The sequence below is a fragment of the Podarcis muralis genome, chromosome 6, assembly GCF_964188315.1.
Source record: "Podarcis muralis chromosome 6, rPodMur119.hap1.1, whole genome shotgun sequence".
Taxonomy (NCBI): Eukaryota; Metazoa; Chordata; class Lepidosauria; order Squamata; family Lacertidae; genus Podarcis; species Podarcis muralis.
In genome coordinates, this window is record NC_135660.1 from 93680298 (window position 1) to 93700423 (window position 20126).

The 20126-nt window shown below is 46.4% G+C and overlaps 1 protein-coding gene across 2 annotated transcripts in view; it reads right to left on the bottom strand.

Annotated features, from left to right (window-relative positions):
* Nucleotides 1–2542: 2542 nt before the first annotated feature.
* CRACR2A (calcium release activated channel regulator 2A) overlaps nucleotides 2543–20126 on the bottom strand; it is a 44464-nt gene continuing 26880 nt past the window's right edge. For both annotated transcript variants that reach the window (XM_077930733.1, XM_077930732.1), the window contains 7 exons: nucleotides 19144–19471; nucleotides 11734–11866; nucleotides 11063–11144; nucleotides 9790–9904; nucleotides 7599–7700; nucleotides 6199–6275; nucleotides 2543–3337 (listed from right to left, as the gene is read on the bottom strand). In XM_077930733.1, coding sequence (XP_077786859.1) covers nucleotides 3247–3337; nucleotides 6199–6275; nucleotides 7599–7700; nucleotides 9790–9904; nucleotides 11063–11144; nucleotides 11734–11866; nucleotides 19144–19471 — 928 coding nt within the window. In that variant the 3' untranslated portion in view covers nucleotides 2543–3246. The remainder of the gene's footprint in view (nucleotides 3338–6198; nucleotides 6276–7598; nucleotides 7701–9789; nucleotides 9905–11062; nucleotides 11145–11733; nucleotides 11867–19143; nucleotides 19472–20126) is intronic.

Consider the following 20126-nt stretch of genomic DNA (forward strand, 5'->3'; position numbering starts at 1 on the left):
ATTTCCCCCCTTACCACTTGGGTGGCCATATGTCCAGACTCTCCTTCTGGACAATCATCTGTCAGAAGCAGTGTCTGGGCAGAAATTGCTTAAATGTCTGGGGAAATCTGGACATAGGCAACCCCTATCGGCTGTGTCGTTTTTCCTTACAAATAGCTCAAAAACTTCAATTTTTTATTAGAGATTTTGCAAAGAAAATAAACAACTTTGGGCTATTCACTTGCCCAAACTCTACTTGCTACCAACATCAATGATGTGGCTGTGAAGGGGCATGGCTCACTTGGCACTTCCTCCTCCACAAGAGTAAATCCTATCCAGTACAATTATTATTATTATTATTATTATTATTATTATTATTATTATTATTATTTGTTGTTATTATTTATACCCCGCCCATCTGGCTGAGTCTCCCCAGCCACTCTGGGGGGCTCCCAATCAAGTGTTAAAAACAAGACAGCATCAAATATTCAAAACTTCCCTAAACAGAGCTGCCTTCAGATGTCTTTTAAAGATAGGATAGCTGCTTATTTCCTTCACATCTGATGGGAGGGCGTTCCACAGGGCAGGTGCCACTACCGAGAAGGCCCTCTGCCTGGTTCCCTGTAACCTCACTTCTCGCAATGAGGGAACCGCCAGAAGGCCCTTGGTGCTGGACCTCAGTGTCTGGGCAGAACGATGGGGGTGGAGACGCTCCTTCAGGTATACTGGACCAAGGCCGTTTAGGGCTTTAAAGATCAGCACCAACACTTTGAATTGTGCTCGGAAACATACTGGAAGCCAATGCAGATCTCTCAGGACCGGTGTTATGTGGTCCCGGCGGCCACTCCCAGTCACCAGTCTAGCTGCTACACTGCTTGCTACCAGCTTGGCTCTGGGGACCATGGAGGCTGCCAACACACATGGAAGCAAGGAGAGAGCAGCAAAGCTTTTGCACTTTGAAAGACTATGGGGGGAGGAGAGGGCATTGTGCCTGGTGTGCTAGCAACTGAGTCAGGCACTCCAACTCAGAAGTAAGCCACAATGAGAGAAAAGGGACTTCCTGCCAGGGAAATCCACCCAAGGAGGAGAGAAAATTGCACCTGGAATTCAGCAGCAGTAACAATGAAATCGGTTTGAATCCCTGCCACGGTCTCTGCTCCTGCCAACCTAGCAGTTTGAAAGCACGTCAAAGTGCAAGTAGATAAATAGGTACCACTCCGGTGGGAAGGTAAACAGTGTTTCTGTGCACTGCTCTGGTTTGCCAGAAGCAGCTTAGTCATGCTGGCCACATGACCCAGAAGCTGTACGCCGGCTCCCTTGGCCAATAAAGCGAGGTGAGCGCTGCAACCCCAGAGTCGTTTGCAACTGTACCTAATGGTCAGGGGTCCCTTTACCTTTACCTTTAAGGATATGGGGTATGGAAGCAGGGAAAACCATGATGTGGCAAACGAATGTTTTATGGCACAACTGAATGCATTTTTTTTAAACTTTAAAAAATACCTTTTCGTGTTAATATTGATTAGGCAGAAAAGCTGGCTTTACTTCCAGTTAAGGGAAACAGGCAGTGGCAAGGCGGATTTTAAGACTGTGAGGATAAGCCCTGAACTTATCAATGTCAAACTCCATCCCAGGAAGAGGAGGAAGCAGGAGAGTAAATACCAGAAACTAGCAGGAAGTTGTAGGAGAAAAGGGTTTTCGAAAGGAAGCCCTCGCCAACAGAAGTGGGGCTTCACCTGGAATAATTTACAGCCTAGCAGAAACCAAATGCCCGTTAGCATAATCCAGTATGCTAGTTCTCCTCAGATGTTTTCTTATGTTTTGTTGGTGAATGCTTCTGGCTGTACTGTGCGGCAGATGTGGTATTCTATGCAAAGGGGAAAAGACTAAGTTTACTTATTAACAGGAAAAAATGGACGTAGGGCCTATTCACACTTACCCTTTTTAAAAAGGATTGGTGTTTTTATTATCTTTTTAGATGTGTTGTAAGCTGCCCAGAGTGGCTGGGCGGGATATAAATTTTATATATATATATATATATATATATATATATATATATATATGCAGGTTTTGGTGTCCTCGGGTGTCTTCCCGTGTAAAAGTTGGGGTGTCTAGGCGACGTTTCGACGAGGTCTCACTCGTCATCTTCAGGCTGGTGTTTTCGGCTTCTTGTTACTGGAAGCCGAAAACACCAGCCTGAAGATGACGAGTGAGACCTCGTCGAAACGTCGCCTAGACACCCCAACTTTTACACGGGAAGACACCCGAGGACACCAAAACCTGCATTCCTGTACCCGTGAAAATCTACGAAAGCATATATATATATATATATATATATATATATATATATATATATATATATAATTTTATTTATTATTATTATTATTATTATTATTATTATTATTATTATTATTGAATCTATCCCATAAGGAGATACTGTATTTTTTGCTCTATAAGACTCACTTTTTCCCTCCTAAAAAGTAAGGGGAAATGTGTCTGCGTCTTATGGAGCGAATGCAGGCTGCGCAGCTATCCCAGAAACCAGAACAGCAAGAGGGGTCGCTGTTTTCACTGCGCAGTGATCCCTCTTGCTGTTCTGGCTTCTGAGATTCAGAATATTTTTTTCTTGTTTTCCTCCTCCAAAAACTAGGTGCGTCTTGTGGTCTGGTGCGTCTTATAGAGCGAAAAATACAGTAGTTCCTTTGTCCTCTCTTGGCAGAGAGCATCTCAGGCTAAGGAGAAGGTGCTTCTTCAAGGAATGGAGTCAGAGAGAGAGAGATTGCTATCTTGCCCTGTGCTGTTTTGTTACCTGCACAGGTAAAGTCATGCCCACCTCTGGTCACATGTAGAGGAAGTTTGTCCCAGCCCAGGAGGAAACAGGAAGTTCCGACTGGCTGGTCCAGACATCCCCTTTTTATGTCCACTCTAGGAATGTATTTGACTGCTCTGTATTTCACACCCCACAATTATTACCCTTCATCCACTGTTTCCTTAAAAGGTCTGTGTCTGAGCGGGTGTTGTTGTTTTTCGTCCCAGAGCTTTCCTTGCGAAAAGCTGCTCTTTAGCACTCAAACGGAGGAAACATCAATCTGCAGAAAACCTGAATTGATATTTGCTCAGAATGAGCACTAAAGAGAAGGTTTTCACAGGGAAAGCTCCAAGGCTAAAAAAAAACCCAATCCCAGTGCTTGACCACAGTCCTTTTAAGTGCAGAACAGTGGCTAGAAAGAGCAGGGCAAAAGTTAAGTGTGTATAAGCCATAAACACCCCCTACTGCTTGAGACAACAAGTCTTCTTCTTGGAGGCTTGATGTAGCTGAATAGTCTTTTCCTTCACCTTTTCTTCTTGTTCTTTTAAAACCCTACAGAAAGAAACATAAACACTAATTTGTAGAATTGGCTTACAACAACACTTAGTTCTATGCCATAGCTGTCAACTTACAGAATTGAAAATAAGGGACCAGCAGCCTTGAAAATAAGGGATCAGCAGCCAAAATAAGGGATTTCCCCAGCACAGATATGTTCAACTTCTAAGCCCCTCCGAGCCAAAGGCAGAAAGCCCAGCCAGCAGCCAAACGAAGCCTCAAGCGGTGGTTCCCACAGGGCAGCAACCCGGCAAAGGGGATGCAGCAAGGAAAACCACCGTCACCTCTTTGCTGGGAAGTGCTGAGCAAAGGTGAGTCCCCACCCCAGGCAACGCAGCCGATTTGATCGGCACAAGGCATGCAAGCTCCACCCCCCAGTCATTCTTAGACTCCTTATTGGGTGAACAACGCAGCCAAGCAACACAGTTGGAGCCTCCCTCCTCCCTGGCCGGCAGGGAGGAAGAGGAGCTGCTTCCTTTGAAACCCTGGAAATTTAAGGGACATCAACAATAAGGGACAGCAGCGGGACACGGCGCTGGGATAAGGGGCTTTCCTGCCAAATAAGGGACGGTTGACAGCTATGTTCTATGCATCTATAAAGCCCACTGAGCAAAGCTTGAGTGTGGGGTGCCCCACCACCACCACCACCTTGTGCTTTCTCTCCAGAAACTGAACCTCTTGACCTATGAATGTGAATATTATGTTCTGTTAACCAACTGGGTTAATAGCCATTGATAGATCTAACCAGTGGCGTAGCATGGATTGCCAGCACCCGGGGTTGCACAGAGGGTGGGTGGGTGGGAACTGGACATAGTATGCATGCCCAATGGCATCCGCATTACCCAGCAGATCACAGCCACAGAGATAGGAAAAGAAGAGTTGCCCAGTTGTCTGGAGAGGTCATTTCCTGGTTTGCATGGAGAAGCTGTTTGAAGTGGAAGTGTGCAGCTGTGTAGAGTGTGATAGGAATTTTGAGGTCTTAAAGGTAAAGGGACCCCTGACCATTAGGTCCAGTCATGGCCGACTCTGGGGTTGCGGCGCTCATCTCGCTTTATTGGCCAATGGAGCCGGCGTACAGCTTCCGGGTCATGTGGCCAGCATGACTAAGCCGCTTCTGGCGAACCAGAGCAGCACACGGAAACCCCGTTTACCTTCCCGCTGGAGCGGTACCTATTTATCTACTTGCACTTTGACGTGCTTTCGAACTGCTAGGTTGGCAGGAGCAGGGACCGAGCAACGGGAGCTCACCCCGTCGCGGGGATTCGAACCGCCGACCTTCTGATCGGCAAGTCCTAGGCTCTGTGGTTTAACCCACAGCGCCACCTGCATCCCATTTTGAGGTCTTAAATATATGTTAAATGTCCATAAGTGTACCAACCAAGCACGTACATAGATCAGCACAGGAAGACTGACCTGGAACCATTTTGATTCCCAAACTGAGCAAATGTGTTCTCTGCAAGGTCAAAGGAAAATGGAAAAGCCTCCCCATTGTCTTTTCCTTCACAAATCCTGTCTTAAGGGCATGTCTGTGTTTGAATAGGGTGTGTGCCTTTGACCTGGCCCAGGAACTAAGTATTTATTATTACAAAAGACTGGCCAGGCTCCCCAGGCAATCCAATCAAATAACCTGCCAGACAGGAGATAAACAAGGACAGGAGAAAAACAACATTCAAATTTCTGTTTTAGGCCACCTTTTCTGTGATGTAGGTATGATGTATCTGGGGGGTGGTCTTAGGTTACACCCCTCCCTTCTGTGATGTATGTATGATGTTTCTGGGGGTGGTCTTGATCTACAGGGTAAGGCCTTGCACACCATTTTTCTGGGTCCCTCCTCCTCTCCTTCGGGTGAGGGGAGCACCCTGTTGCAACAGATCAATAAAGATCAAGCTTACTAGCTGCTTTGCCTCTCAATATTCTCTGGTTGGCCTCTGTTATTTTCTCCTACCAATAGGGAACCTATGTAAGGACTCTCTATGGGCGCTTGGATACCCCATAAGGGGAAAAGGACAGATTTTTGTTTACAACAATGGAAGCACCAGGTGGTTGAAATTTTTTGCCTCAACTATTTTGCACCCTGGGGCAACCAGCCTTGCACCCCCCCATTACACCTCTGGATCTACCTTCTACGAATTATCCTTTTAAACTAAGCTAAGCTATTTACATGCTAAGAACCCTTTTCAAAGTGACAATGAAACACAGTTGAGATAATGAAATATTGCTCATGAGTGCTTTGAAGAGCTACACCAACACTCATAACCATTTGCCATAGATCACCAAAGAATGATTCTGATACAGTGGTGCCTCGCAGGACGAAATTAATGCGTTCCGCGAGTCTCTTCGTCTTGCGGTTTTTTCGTCTTGCGAAGCACGGCTATTAGCGGCTTAGCGGCTATTAGCGGCTTAGCGGCTATTAACGGCTTAGCGGCTTTAAGAAAAAGGAAACAAACTCGCAAGAACTCGCAAGACGTTTCGTCTTGCGAAGCAAGCCCATAGGGAAATTCGTCTTGCGGAACGACTCAAAAAACGGAAAACTCTTTCGTCTTGCGCGTTTTTCGTCTTGCAAGGCATTCGTCTTGCGAGGTACCACTGTATACAATTCCAAATAGAAGCTACACCAATGTTCGCTTCCCCAACTAATGCTGAATGCTCCTTTTCCCATTTCAAATCTTATTCGTTTACTTGGTATACAATTCTCCTGCTGATGGTGGCATAATAGTTTTCTTCACTGAGTTCCTGGTATGAGAAGCAACACCAACACCAGGACCATTCAAACATCATGAACACACTCGTTCACTGGAGCCCATTTATAAAACTTGATGGACCCTAGTTTGCAAAGCATCCTTAACACTTTTCCTTACCTGGCCAAGTGTAGGACAGACTTGTTTATACCGTCACCTGACAGAGCACTGCATTCATAGAAGATTAAATTGTAATCCTATAATAGAAAAGAAAAAAAAGCATTGCTCACATCATTTAGCAACAAGCATCTAAATGCACCCTTGGGGACTAAATCTAAATTTATACATATATCTCAAGAATCTCATTCTACTGTAAAAGCATCCCCCGTCCCCTAAAATATATTTTCTATGGGAAAGCATGCCTTGGTTTTGGAATGCTTTGGTTTTGGAACAGACTTCCAGAACGGATTAATTTTGAGAACCAAGATACCACTATATAGGCTTCAAACCAGAATTACCCTTGTTCTGAGTGTTATTTTTTATTTTTGACTGCTAAGCTTACTCTGGAGTGTTTGGTGAGATACATTGTCTAAAGCTCTTTGGAAGTCCAAGTACACAATGTCAACCAGATTACCTCTATATCTGCTTGTTGACACTCTCAAAGAATTCTGATAAGTTTGTAAGATCTACAGGGTTTTTCCTCTTGCCGAAGTCAAGTTGGTTCTGCTTCAGTTGGGCTCATTCTTCGACGTGCTTAAAAGTAGTGCACGGCTTAATTTTGGTAGTATCCAGCTTTATATACTATGAGAGAGCTGTGACTTTCAGCTTTGAACCAAGGTGGAGGATGCAACTGCTGGTGCCAGGGATGAGGAGAAGTACCATATTTTTTGCTCTATAAGACTCACTTTTTCCCTCCTAAAAACTAAGGGAAAATGTGTGTGCGTCTTATGGAGCGAATGCAGGCTGCACAGCTATCCCAGAAGCCAGAACAGCAAGAGGGATTGCTGCTTTCACTGCACAGCAATCCCTCTTGCTGTTCTGGCTTCTGAGATTCAGAATATTTTTTTTCTTGTTTTCCTCCTCCAAAAACTAGGTGCGTCTTGTGGTCTGGTGCGTCTTATAGAGCGAAAAATACAGTATTTTACTCCTCTTCTCTAGGGCCACAGGGCAAATTTACAGCTGCCCATAGATTCCCATCCATCTATAGTGCCTTCTGGTCAAAAGGAAAGCTGTTCTTGTACCCAAGATCACGAAATCGATGTACTCAAAGAAAGGTGCTCCCTCATGAAGAGGATAAGTAAACCAGCTCTAATTGAAACAGGCAATTCAGAGGGGTTTTTTCTTGAAACTTGATCATCACATTGTGAAAGCAAGCCCTTCTTCAATCGTAATGACATAGCTTCAAAGGCCTCAGCTTAATGAGATATACAAAATCAAATAGTTGACTTCATGCCACAGATGGGTAATATTCATTGACCTTGTTATCACAGAAGTTGTTCCCAAGAGGAACATGGAGGTTTTTTTTTTGTTAAGTGTACATTACCGGTTGTTTTTAGAACTGTATGTTCTTCATACTGTACCTTGGCTAAATGCTCTCCTAATCCCCTGGGGATTTCGCGTTCTTTTTCATTATCTGTTTTGTTCCCAAGCAAGAGGACAGGAATATTCTCCCCTGCTGCTTCCTATAAGATAACGAACAGCAGTTAAAATACGGGTTCTCTCCTGAGAGCATTGAAAGCTCATAGCCAGCACTGCAAGCAGACACAAAAATAAGTACACCAGACATTCCAGATGTACCGGTACATTGTGGTCATAATATTCCATTATAGATTATAAATGCCAAATTGATTTGTTAATAATATAATATGCCTTTTGCTGTAGTTGTTCTCTTTAGCTTATGTTTTAGTTGCCATTTTGTTAATGGTGTTTTACAGATTGCTTTATTGATGGTTTGTTAATTATTTTGTATGATTTATGCTGTATTTGTGATGTTCTAATATGCTATTGTGATTTATTGTTTGTAAGCCACTTTGAAAGCTGGACCATAAAGACGGCTGATTGCCGAAGAACTGATGCTTTTGAATGATGGTGCTGGAAGAGACTCTTGAGAGTCCCATGGACTGCAAGAAGATCAAACCTCTCCATTCTGAAGGAAACCAGCCCTGAGTGCTCACTGGAAGGACAGATCGTGAAGCTGAGGCTCCAATACTTCGGCCACCTCATGAGAAGAGAAGACTCCCTGGAAAAGACCCTGATGTTGGGAAAGATGGAGGGCACAAGGAGAAGGGGACGACAGAGGACGAGATGGTTGGACAGTGTTCTGGAAGCTACCAGCATGAGTTTGACCAAACTGCGGGAGGCAGTGGAAGACAGGAGTGCCTGGGGTGCTCTGGTCCATGGGGTCACGGAGAGTCGGACATGACTAAACAACAATAACAACAAGCCACTTTGAGAGTAATTTGAGTGAAAAGTGTCATAGTAATACAATCAATCAAGCACATCCCTATTTTAATTACGTACACATTAGTGGTTTTGAACTAACCGCTGCGTTTCCAGTACTTTTTTATGTTGCTGTTCACACTAGAGAGGTGTGTGTGGATGACCCCCATGCTGAACTCCAAATTACTGATGCTGTCACGCACACGCCCAAGAGCTGCCTGAATTGTACGCATCTCGGCTTAACGGTGGCTTCTGTTTTCTAGATGAATGTAAGCTTGTTTGAGGGAAAGCACACCAAACAGGAGCATTTTTCAAGAAGAGACAAGATAACCTTGGATTGTGGCTAATGTTCTGTTTCAAACACGAGCAGTAGAAGCGTGCGGGAGCCAGGGTAAAGGTAAAAGGTAAAGGACCACTGGACAATAGCTGTCAACCGTCCCTTATTTGGCGGGAAAGTCCCTTATCCCAGCGCTGTGCCCCGCTGCCGTCCCTTATTGATGATGTCCCTTAAATTCCCCGGGTTTCAAAGGAAGCAGCTCCTCTCCCTCCCTCCCTGCCGGCCAGGGAGGAGGGAGGCTCCAACTGTGTTGCTTGGCTGCGTTGCTCACCCAATAAGGAGTCTAAGAATGACTGGGGGGTGGAGCTTGCATGCCTTGTGCCGATCAAATCGGCCGCATTGCCCGCGATGCTCAGCGCTTCCCAGCAGAGAGGTGATGGTGGTTTTCCTTGCTCCATCCCCTTTGCCAGGTTGCTGCACTGTGGGAACCACCGCTTGAGGCTTCGTTTGGCTGTTGGCTGGGCTTTCTGCCTTTGGCTTGGAGGGGCTCAGAAGTTGAACATACCTGCGCCCAGAAAATCCCTTATTTTGGCTGCTGATCCCTTATTTTTGAGGCTGCTGGTCCCTTATTTTCAAATCTGTAAGTTAACAGCTATGCCCTGGACGGTTAAGTCCAGTCAAAGGCGACTATGGGGTTGTGGCGCTCATCTCGCTTTCAGGCCGAGGGAGCCGACGTTTGTCCGCAGACAGCTTTCCGGGTCATGTGGCCAGCATGACTAAACCACTTCTGGCGCAACAGGACACCGTGACGGAAGCCAGAGCGCACAGAAACGCCGTTTACCTTCCCATCGCAGCAGTACCTATTTATCTGCTTGCACTGGCGTCCTTTCGAGCTGCTAGGACAGAGCAATGGGAGCTCACCCCGTCGCGGGGATTCAAACCGCCAACCTTCTGACTGGCAAGCCCAAGAGGCTCAGTGGTTTAGATCACAGCGCCACCCGCATCCCTGGAGCCGGTGTAAGCAGTAATGTGCTCACACTCTCAGTCCTTCTTACCTCAATGCTCACTAACCATTGCTTCACAGCTGTGAACGACTCTTTTGCTGTTATGTCATACATCACAACCACGCCGTCAGCTTTTCGAAAGAACTGCTTGGTGATGCTGCGGTACCTGCAAATCAGTTCTCTTTATGAATCTTCTGTCATTAGCACCAAAAGCATACAGCAGATAAAGCCAACAGAACAACAAGCCTAGAAAACAGATGATATGACTATACAGTGGTACCCTGGGTTACATACGCTTCAGGTTACATACGCTTCAGGTTACAGACTCCGCTAACCCAGAAATAGTGCTTCAGGTTAAGAACTTTGCTTCAGGATAAGAACAGAAATCGTGCTCCGGCAGCGCGGTGGCAGCAGGAGGCCCCATTAGCTAAAGTGGTGCTTCAGGTTAAGTACACTTTCAAGTTAAGAATGGACCTCTGGAATGAATTAAGTACTGTATTTTTTGCCCCATAGAGCGCACCGGCCCATAGGGCGCACCTACGTTTTTTTTTGGGGGGGGGGGGAATAAAGAAAAAAAAACATTTCCCCCCCAGGCGTGGGAACTCCCGCCGGGCTCCCCAGGCTTGAGGATATCTGCCCGAAGTCTGCCCGAAGTCGCGCCGGGCTCCCACGGCTTGTGCAGAGCTGCGCGAAGCCCGAAGCCTGGGGCGCGCTGAGCTCACCGCGCCCCAGGCTTCAGGATGCAGGCAGCTCTCCGAAAGCCATGGGAGCCTGGCGGGTGCGCACCGACCCCTCTCGCTCTCCAGGCTTCAGCAAAAGCCTGCATTCGCCCCATAGGACGCACACACATTTCCCCTTCATTTTTGGAGGGGAAAAAGTGCGTCCTATAGGGCGAAAAATACGGTACTTAACCTGAGGTACCACTGTACAGGGTGACCCCAAGGTTGCAGGATATGACCACAATTCACAGCAGGGCATAGCATATGTTCAGTTTCTCACCCCTGGCATAAGGGTTGTTGGATTGCTGCAGGCAGAAACCATCAGGAAGCAGAGAGGCAAGAGTTTTAACTCCTTTAACTGAGGCATCCCGAAACTTGGCCCTCCAGCTGCTTTGGGACTACAACTCCCATCATCCCTGACCACTGGTCCTGTTAGCTAGGTATGTACATTTTATTTTATTTTGTTGCTATGGTTAGTGGCTGATGCAAATAAAGATTCTTCAACTGCCCCTGCCTTAGCCCTCCAGCAGACCCCCATGCCTGGCTCGAATAAATAAAGGGAAGTCCTGCCAGTGTCGCAGCAGGACGTAAGGGCATTTTCTCACCTTTCTTGCCCAGCAGTGTCCCAGAACTGCAGCAGCACTTGGTGGTTATCCACTGGCACCATTTTTACACTGTAATCCACACCTGTAAAGGAACACAGCTTAGATTATCTCCTGGTGTATCTGGGGGGGACGGGACAGGACCTACAGCCTGCAGGCCAGTCTTGAACCACAAGGCAATCCAATTTGCCTTGCCAGGCTGTTCCCTTCAAACCACACCCACCTTCCCATCAGTTGACGTCACTAAAGGTATAATTCAGGAAACTTTTTCAGCAGGGGGCCGGTCCACTGTCCCCCAGACGTTGTGGGGGGCCGGACTATATTTTTTTAGGGGGGGATGAACGGATTCCTATGCCCCACAAATAACCCAGAGATGCATTTTAAATAAAAGGACACATTCGACTCATGTAAAAACATGCTGATTCCCGGATCATCTGTGGGCTGGATTTAGAAGGTGACTGGGCTGGATCTGGCCTTAGGGTGCCTACCCATGGTATAATTAGGAACAATTCCAAAGAATAAGAGAAATGAGACACATCTTTTAAAAAGCGAGGACTGAAAATACAAGGACACGTATAAACAATGGAAATAAGTGTGGGTCACCAAGTCTGGATATGTATGAGCGGCCCAGACAAATGTGATTTGTGTCTTCTTTTTTCCTTTAACTTACTTACCGACTGTAGCAGCAGTGCCTGGGGAAAAATGGTCTTCGCAAAAACGCCTTAAAAAGGAAGTCTTCCCCACGCTTGAATTGCCTACGATGACAATCTTGAATAAACCATTTGGAGCAAAGCACCCTTGTTCATCCTTCAAACAAACACAAGTACAAATTGTTCAGTAAGCTGCACTGCACCTACTGCTAAGTCATTTTGCTTTTTGAGGTGAGGAGATATTTAGAAATAAAATATCTATTTATTTAATACATTTCTATCCATTCTTCAGTACTATGGGCTGGACCAGTGGCGTAGCGTGGGGGGTGCAGGGGGGGCCGGCCGCACCGGGCGCAACATCTGGGGTTAGGGCAAATCCACGGGTTAGGGGGCGCAAATCCACAGGTTAGGGGGCGCAAATCCACGGGTTAGGGGGCGCAAATTACTTGCCTTGCCCCGGGTGCTGACAACCCACGCTACGCCGCTGGGCTGGACCCAGAATAAATAAGGTAAATTTTGGTTCCACTTACATCAATTGCTATCAATAGCTTTTCTAATTGATTTCAGTCACACCCAAGGGCAACTAACGTAAGTCTGATAGTATTTCAAAGTTGGCTTATATAATTCAAATAAACAATAACAAAAAAAACCAACATGCTGCCCTCATTGCAAGTGACTCCTGACATCGAAAGATAAAAACAATACAGTCTTCTTGTAGGCAGCTGAAAGCTTATCTCCTCATCTTGTAGGAAAGCTGGCCAGTGAGATAAATTTTAATCCCTGTGTTGGAGAGTTTTATAATTTGCTCTTTTCAAGCCAGCTACATTACAGAAATCAACTAAATAATAAAAATCAAAAAGCTTAAGGAAAAAATTAGAAAAACCTAAAATAGAACAAAGCCTTAACGGGATGCTGGCTACAAACCTCGTTTCACTGAACTATTCAGTTTCCTCAGAAGGAAATAGAAAAATCATAAACTTGAAATGACCAAAATTCAAACAAGGGTAGAACCCCAAAAATTCTGACGTATTATAATCCTAGCTTGACCTAGGTAAAGCAAAGCGCAGTAATAAAGGATCGAGGACTCAAAAGTACAGTTTCTAATACTGAATCTACAAAAAAGGTTTGAAAACCTAAATACGTAGCAAGTTTTCTAATTTTTTCCTAAAGCTTTTTGATTTTTATTATTTAGTTGATTTCCACAAGATAATATTTATAGTCAATTACTTCTCGTTTCAGGGATTTTCATGGTATTTCATTTGTTTTGTGCAATTTCTCAGTTCCGTGACTGTCTTTTTTCTATTAGCTACATTACAGAAGGCAGAGCGTCGAGGAGTGAATCTGTCTCCTACTGTTCTTCATATCCCAGTAAAGAGCCCTCTAGATCAACAACTACAATCAGGGGTGCCCAAAATTTTTACAAAGAGGGCCAGATTTGATGAGGTGAACATGCGAGAGGGCCGACCAAAGTTGTTGACCTAAAAGTTGTTGAGCTCTTTTTATGATTTTAGCCCAAAGTTGTTGAGCTATTTTTTAGGATTTTACCCCAGGAGATAGACTGCCACAGGGGCCGGACTAGTCCCTTGGAATGGACTTTGGACATGCCTGAAGCAGCCCCACTCCCCATTTAGGATTGCTTGGTCCATATTTCACTATGTGCACTGGAGGCAAAATGCAAGCACATACAGAAGGTGGAAAAAGCAACGAGGGGATCACCTATCTTGGACCTGGTCCTCACCAACAGGGAGGAACTGATCGGCAAAGTGGAAGTACTCAGAAACCTGGGAGGAAGCAATCACGCCCTCCTGGGTTTCACGAAATAGAGGCAAAGGAAATATCTTTTTAAAGGGAGAGGTCCACACCTATGTGTTTGAAGGTGCTTCATTATTATTATTATTATTCTATAATGTTAGAGCTCTACCTCTCTTTTAAATCAGAACCAGTGAAGGCAGTGAAGGTCCTGTGTGAGTGTCTGGAGGCGGTTGGAGGATAGATGGCGGCTAACTGATTGAGGTTGAATCCTGACAAGACAGAAGTACTGTTTTGGGGGGACAGGAGGCGGGCGGGTGTGGAGGACTCCCTGGTCCTGAATGGGGTAACTGTGCCCCTGAAGGACCAGGTGCGCAGCCTGGGAGTCATTTTGGACTCACAGCTGTCCATGGAGGCACAGGTCAAATCTGTGTCCAGGGCAGCTGTTTACCAGCTCCATCTGGTACGTAGCCTGAGACCCTCCCTGCCCGCAGACTGTCTCGCCAGAGTGGTGCATGCTCTGGTTATCTCCCACTTGGACTACTGCAATGCGCTCTACATGGGGCTACCTTTGAAGGTGACCCGGAAACTACAACTAATCCAGAATGCGGCAGCTAGACTGGTGACTGGGAGCGGCCGCAGAGACCACATAACACCGGTCTTGAAAGACCTACATTGGCTCCCAGTACATTTCCGAGCACAATTCAAAGTGTTGGTGCTGACCTTTAAAGCCCTAAACGGCCTCGGTCCAGTATATCTGAAGGAGCGTCTCCGCCCTCATCGTTTAGCCCAGACACTGAGGTCCAGCACTGAGGGCCTTCTGGCAGTTCCCTCACTGCGAGAAGCTAAGTTACAGGGAACCAGGAAGAGGGCCTTCTCGGTAGTGGTACCCACCCTGTGGAACGCCCTCCCACCAGATGTTAAAGAGAACAACAACTACCAGACTTTTAGAAGACATCTTAAGGCAGCCCTATTTAGGGAAGCTTTTAATGTTTGATGTATTACAGTATTTTAATAATTTTTTTGGAAGCCGCCCAGAGTGGCTGGGGAAGCCCAGCCAGATGGGCGGGGTATAAATAATAAATTATTATTATTATTATTATTATTATTATTATTATTATTATTATTATTATGCACTTCAATTTTCAAAAATATTTTAATAAAGACTCCTGAGTTTAGCAGATACAGTGGTGCCCTGCAAGACGAATGCCTCGCAAGACTGAAAACCCGCTAGACGAAAGGGTTTTCCGTTTTTGAGTTGCTTCGCAAGACGAATTTCCCTATGGGCTTGCTTCGCAAAACGAAACGTCTTGCTAGTCTTGCGATTCCCCCCCCGCTCCCCCCCCTTTTCTAAGCCGCTAAGCCGCTAATAGCCTTTTAGCAGCTAAGCCGCTAAGCCTTTAATAGCCGCTAAGCCGCTAATAGCGCTAATCCGCTAATCCGCTAATAGGGTTGCTTTGCAAGACGAAAAAACCGCTAGACAAAGAGAATCGCGGAACGGATTCTTTTCATCTTGAGAGGCACCACTGTATGAGATAAGAGGGCAGGTAAACGACAGACCAGTAAGTGGCTGAAGAACAGTGAGCAGGAATAAGCACACAGTTCTCACGCTGAACCAATGCTTTTTAACTTGTTCTTAAATGAGCGGGAGCTAGGGATGAGCAGTGAGACGGCTAAGTTTGCTGGTGACACCAAATTGTTCAGAGTGGTAAGACAAAATAATAATAATAAAGTGAAGCACATTGGAACAATAAATCAAACTTAAATTCACATGTACATTCATGAGGTCTGAATTAACAGCGACTGACTAGGAGCCATACAGGATAGCTCAATGAAAACATCACGCCAATGTGTGGGGGTTGTGAAAAGGGTGAATTCCCCACTTGGGATCATTAAGAAAGGGATTAAAAAATGTAAACCCATTTTAATGCCATTAAACAAATCGACACATGAAAAACTAGGTACAGTTCTGTTGCCACGCTTTGCAGGATACTGAAGGGCAACGGAGATTATCTTGGGGTGGAACAGCTGCCTATGAAGAATGGTAAACATATTCAGGTCTTTTTAATTTAGAAAAAAGGACACGATAGAAGTGTATAAAATCATGCATGGTGCAGAGAAAATGGATGGATGAAACTTTCAGTCTAACAGAACTCAGAGCCACCCAGTGAAGTTGAATATTGGGAGATTTGGGATACACAAAAAGAAGTACCATATTTTTTGCTCTATAAGACTCACTTTTTCCCTCCTAAAAAGTAAGGGGAAATGTGTGTGCATCTTATGGAGCGAATGCAGGCTGCGCAGCTATCACAGAGGGATTGCTGCTTTCACTGCACAGCAATCCCTCTTGCTGTTCTGGCTTCTGAGATTCAGAATATTTTTTCCCTTGTTTTCCTCCTCCAAAAACTAGGTGTGTCTTGTGGTCTGGTGCTTCTTATAGAGCGAAAAATACGGTATTTGTTCACACAGTGCAGAGGTAAACTATGGAATTTGATTCCAGAAAAAGTTATGATGGCCAACCACTAGGATGGCTTTAAAGGAGGATTAGACAAAACTAACCCAAACTGCCACTGCTATGCCTCCGGCTACAATTGTGCAGCAGCTCTGCTGTCTAATACATGTTGTAATACAGTGGTGCCTCGCAAGACGAAATTAATTCGTTCCGCAAGTCTCTTCGTCTTGCGAGTTTTTCGTCTTGCGATGCACGGTTTCCCATAGGAATGCATTGAAAATCAATTAATGCGTTCCTAGGGAAACCGCCTTCAGACCAGGTCCGGGGACAGTCTGTCCCCCGACCTCTTCTGAAGGCTGGGGGGGGGGGCGAAAGTCTTTGCTCCCCCCGCCTGCATTCAAAAGCCCTCCGGGACAGCGGAGAAACGTGCTGCGTTTCTCCGCTCTCCCGGGAAGGCAGGCGGGGGGAGCAAAGACTTTTGCCCCCCGCTGGCCTTCAGAAGAGGTCCAGGACCTCTTCTGAAGGCAGGCGGGGGGCAAAAGTCTTTGCTCCCCCCCTGCCTTCAAAAGATGTCCGCCCAGGGTTCGCGGACCTCTCCGCAAGCAGCGGCAGCGCTGCCGCAGCTTGCGGAGAGTTGCCGGCATGCCGAAGCCTGGGCGCGCTGAGATCAGCGCGCCCAGGCTTCGCGGCCCCGCCCCCGGCATCGGGGCATGGTCCCGATGGCGGGCGGCGGGGGGAGGCGTTCCCGCCCGTCCACCGGCATCAGGGCATGGTCCCGATGGCGGGCGGCGGGGGGAGGCGTTCCCGTCCGCCGCCCAGCATCGGGGCATGGTCCGGGGCTTTTAAATTGCCCCGGAACAGCGGAGAAATCCCCCGCTGTCCCGGGGCTTTTTAAAATGCTGGCGGGCGACAGCGGAGGCTTCGCTCCCGCACGCCAGCATTTTAAGATCGCCCCGGACAGCGGAGAAGTCCCCCGCTGTCCCGGGGCTTTTTAAAATGCTGGCGGGCGACAGCGGAGGCTTCGCTCCCGCACGCCAGCATTTTAAGATCGCCCCGGACAGCGGAGAAGTCCCCCGCTGTCCCGGGGCTTTTTAAAATGCTGGCGGGCGACAGCGGAGGCTTCGCTCCCGCACGCCAGCATTTTAAGATCGCCCCGGACAGCGGAGAAGTCCCCCGCTGTCCCGGGGCTTTTTAAAATGCTGGCGGGCGACAACGGAGGCTTCGCTCCCGCACGCCAGCATTTTAAGATCGCCCCGGACAGCGGAGAAGTCCCCCGCTGTCCCGGGGCTTTTTAAAATGCTGGCGGGCGACAGCGGAGGCTTCGCTCCCACACGCCAGCATTTTAAGATCGCCCCGGACAGCGGAGAAGTCCGCCGCTGTCCCGGGGCTTTTTAAAATGCTGGCGGGCGACAGCGGAGGCTTCGCTCCCGCCCGCCAGCATTTTAAGATCGCCCCGACAGCGGAGAAGTTCCCCGCTGTCCCGGGGCTTTTTAAAATGCTGGCGGGCGACAGCGGAGGCTTCGCTCCCGCCCGCCAGCATTTTAAGATCGCCCCGACAGCGGAGAAGTTCCCCGCTGTCCCGGGGCTTTTTAAAATGCTGGCGGGCGACAGCGGAGGCTTCGCTCCCGCCCGCCAGCATTTTAAGATCGCCCCGACAGCGGAGAAGTCCCCCGCTGTCCCGGGGCTTTTTAAAATGCTGGCGGGCGACAGCGGAGGCACTTCCCCGCTGTCCCGGAGATTTCCCTATAGGCTTTCGTCTTGCGAAGGAAGCCCATAGGGAACTTCGTCTTGCGAAGCGCCTCCAAAACGGAAAACCCTTTCGTCTAGCGGGTTTTCCGTCTTGCGAGGCGTTCGTCTTGCGGGGTACCACTGTACAGTACTCAACATGGTGCCCTCCAGATCTTTTGGACTACAATTCCCATAATCCACGAGTGTTGGTCAGATTAGCTGGGGCTGAGAGGAATGCCCCAAACAAGGAGAAAGCACCAAACTGGCTCTCCCTACTGTATCCTCAATACACACTCACTATGATTTTTTTTTTTGCTGTTGACACAGCTCAAATAGGCTTAATCGTGGGAAAAGTGGGATAGATATAAAACATATGTTCAAAAATACAGTAAAGGTTGGCTATCTATGCTAGCATTTGATTGACGTTGGAGTGAGACTGAGTTGAGAAATAAGACTAAGAGCACATATTGATATAGGAATGTATCAGATAAAATGTAAAGAAATATACAATAATAAGAGTACGTTCATTTGTAAAAAAGGAATATACAACAGGATAGACAGGAAGTCTAGTGTGTTGGTATGCATATGATTTTGAGAGGGAAATTGTTTTTGTTTTTTCTCTTTGTTCTTTCTTTCTTTTTGTTTCATTTTCTTTCTAGGTATATAAAATTTGTATATCATTTTTGTATACATGTTGGAAATTATATTATAGTAAGTCCTGTAATGTAATACGACAGTGTTTACCGATGTAATATAAGAATGTTAACAAATAAATAAAATGCAAATTCAAAAAAACAAGAACAATAAAACAAATAGAAACTCCAGCGGGTGCAGAATGCTGCAGCGAGGCTCCTCACGGGGTCTCTGCCATGGGAGCATATTCACCCAGTGCTTTTCCAGCTGCATTGGCTCCCGGTGGAGTACAGGGTCAGATTTAAGGTGCTGGTTTTGACCTTTAAAGCCCTTCATGGCCTAGGACCCTTGTACCTACGGGACCGCCTCTCCTGGTATGCCCCACGGTCCATAAATAGCAAGGGTCCTGGGCCCTAAGGAAGTCAGATTAGCCTCAACCAGAGCCAGGGCCTTTTCAGCACTGGCCCCAGCCTGGTGGAACGCTCTGCCTCATGAGACCAGGGCCCTGCGGGATCTGATTTCTTTCCGCAGGGCCTGTAAGACAGAGTTGTTCCGCCTGGCCTTTGGCTTGGAGCCAATTTGATTCCCTCCCCCTCTTTCTTTTTTCCTTTCTCCTCCTGTGATGAGGCTGCATTTTAATATTTCAATATTTTAATGTTGTATTTTAATATTGTTTTTAAGTTGTATTCGCTCAACTTGTTTTTATTATTGCTTGTTAGCCGCCCTGAGCCCGACCGTGGCTGGGGAGGGCGGGGTATAAATAGAAATTATTATTATTATTATTATTATTAATGTAATGCACACAGCAGAGATAGCCATAAATTAGCCAAAATCCACCTCCAAAATAAAAGCAATGCGGTTTTGTTTCTTACATTTGCTAGTGTTTCTTTCCCTACTGGTTGCCCCCTGGGAAAGGAAGGTGTCTGTTCAGATGGTGACTCTGTTTGGATCTCATTCATTTCCAGTTCTGGCAAGTTAGTTTCATCTTCTTCAGACCATTTGGTTAGCGTCCTCTCTCCCGGTCGATTTAGAAGCTGGGGCAGGTGATCTTCTTCAATTGATATTAGTCTTTGTAGAGGCCTTCTTTGAGTCAGTCCCTCTCCAGCAGCAGAATCAGAATCCAATGAAAGATACCCGTTCAAACCAGGGGAATTTCTTCTCCTTTCAGTGTTAAATATATCGTCGTCTTCTGAAGACTGGCTAGAAAAAGCATTATGAAACATAACGTATTTTAAACTCTCTACACCACATCTCTGTATCATTTAAACTCTCTGTATCACATCTCTATATCACGTTGGATGTCTGTACAAATTTAATTCGGAACTTTGAATTTGAAATTTGGGTTCATTTTGAATATGTTTTGAATACAGTGGTGCCTCGCAAGACGAAATTAATTCGTTCCGCGAGTTTTGTCGTCTTGCGATTTTTTTGTCTTGTGAAGCACGGTGTCGGAAAAGTTTCGGAAAAGCTTCAAAAATCACCAAAGTCTTCCAAAACCTCAAAAAAGGCTACCACACCGCGTTCTATGAGTTGCTCCTCGAAGTCAAGTCGCAACTGTATTAACGGTGTTAAGAAAAAGGAAACAAACTTGCAAGACGTTTCCATCTTGCGAAGCAAGCCCATAGGGAAAATCGTTTTGCGAAGCAGCTCAAAAAACAAAAAACCCTTTCGTCTTGCGGGTTTTTTGTCTTGCAAGGCAGTCATCTTGCGAGGTACCACTGTATGAACCCTATCTGAACAGGACAGCAAAGAAATATAAAAGCAATCTATATTTCTGTATGGAGGAAAACTATATAGATGCAGGAAATAAATATAAAGAATCATTTCTTGCACTCATTTGAATAGCATCTAACTA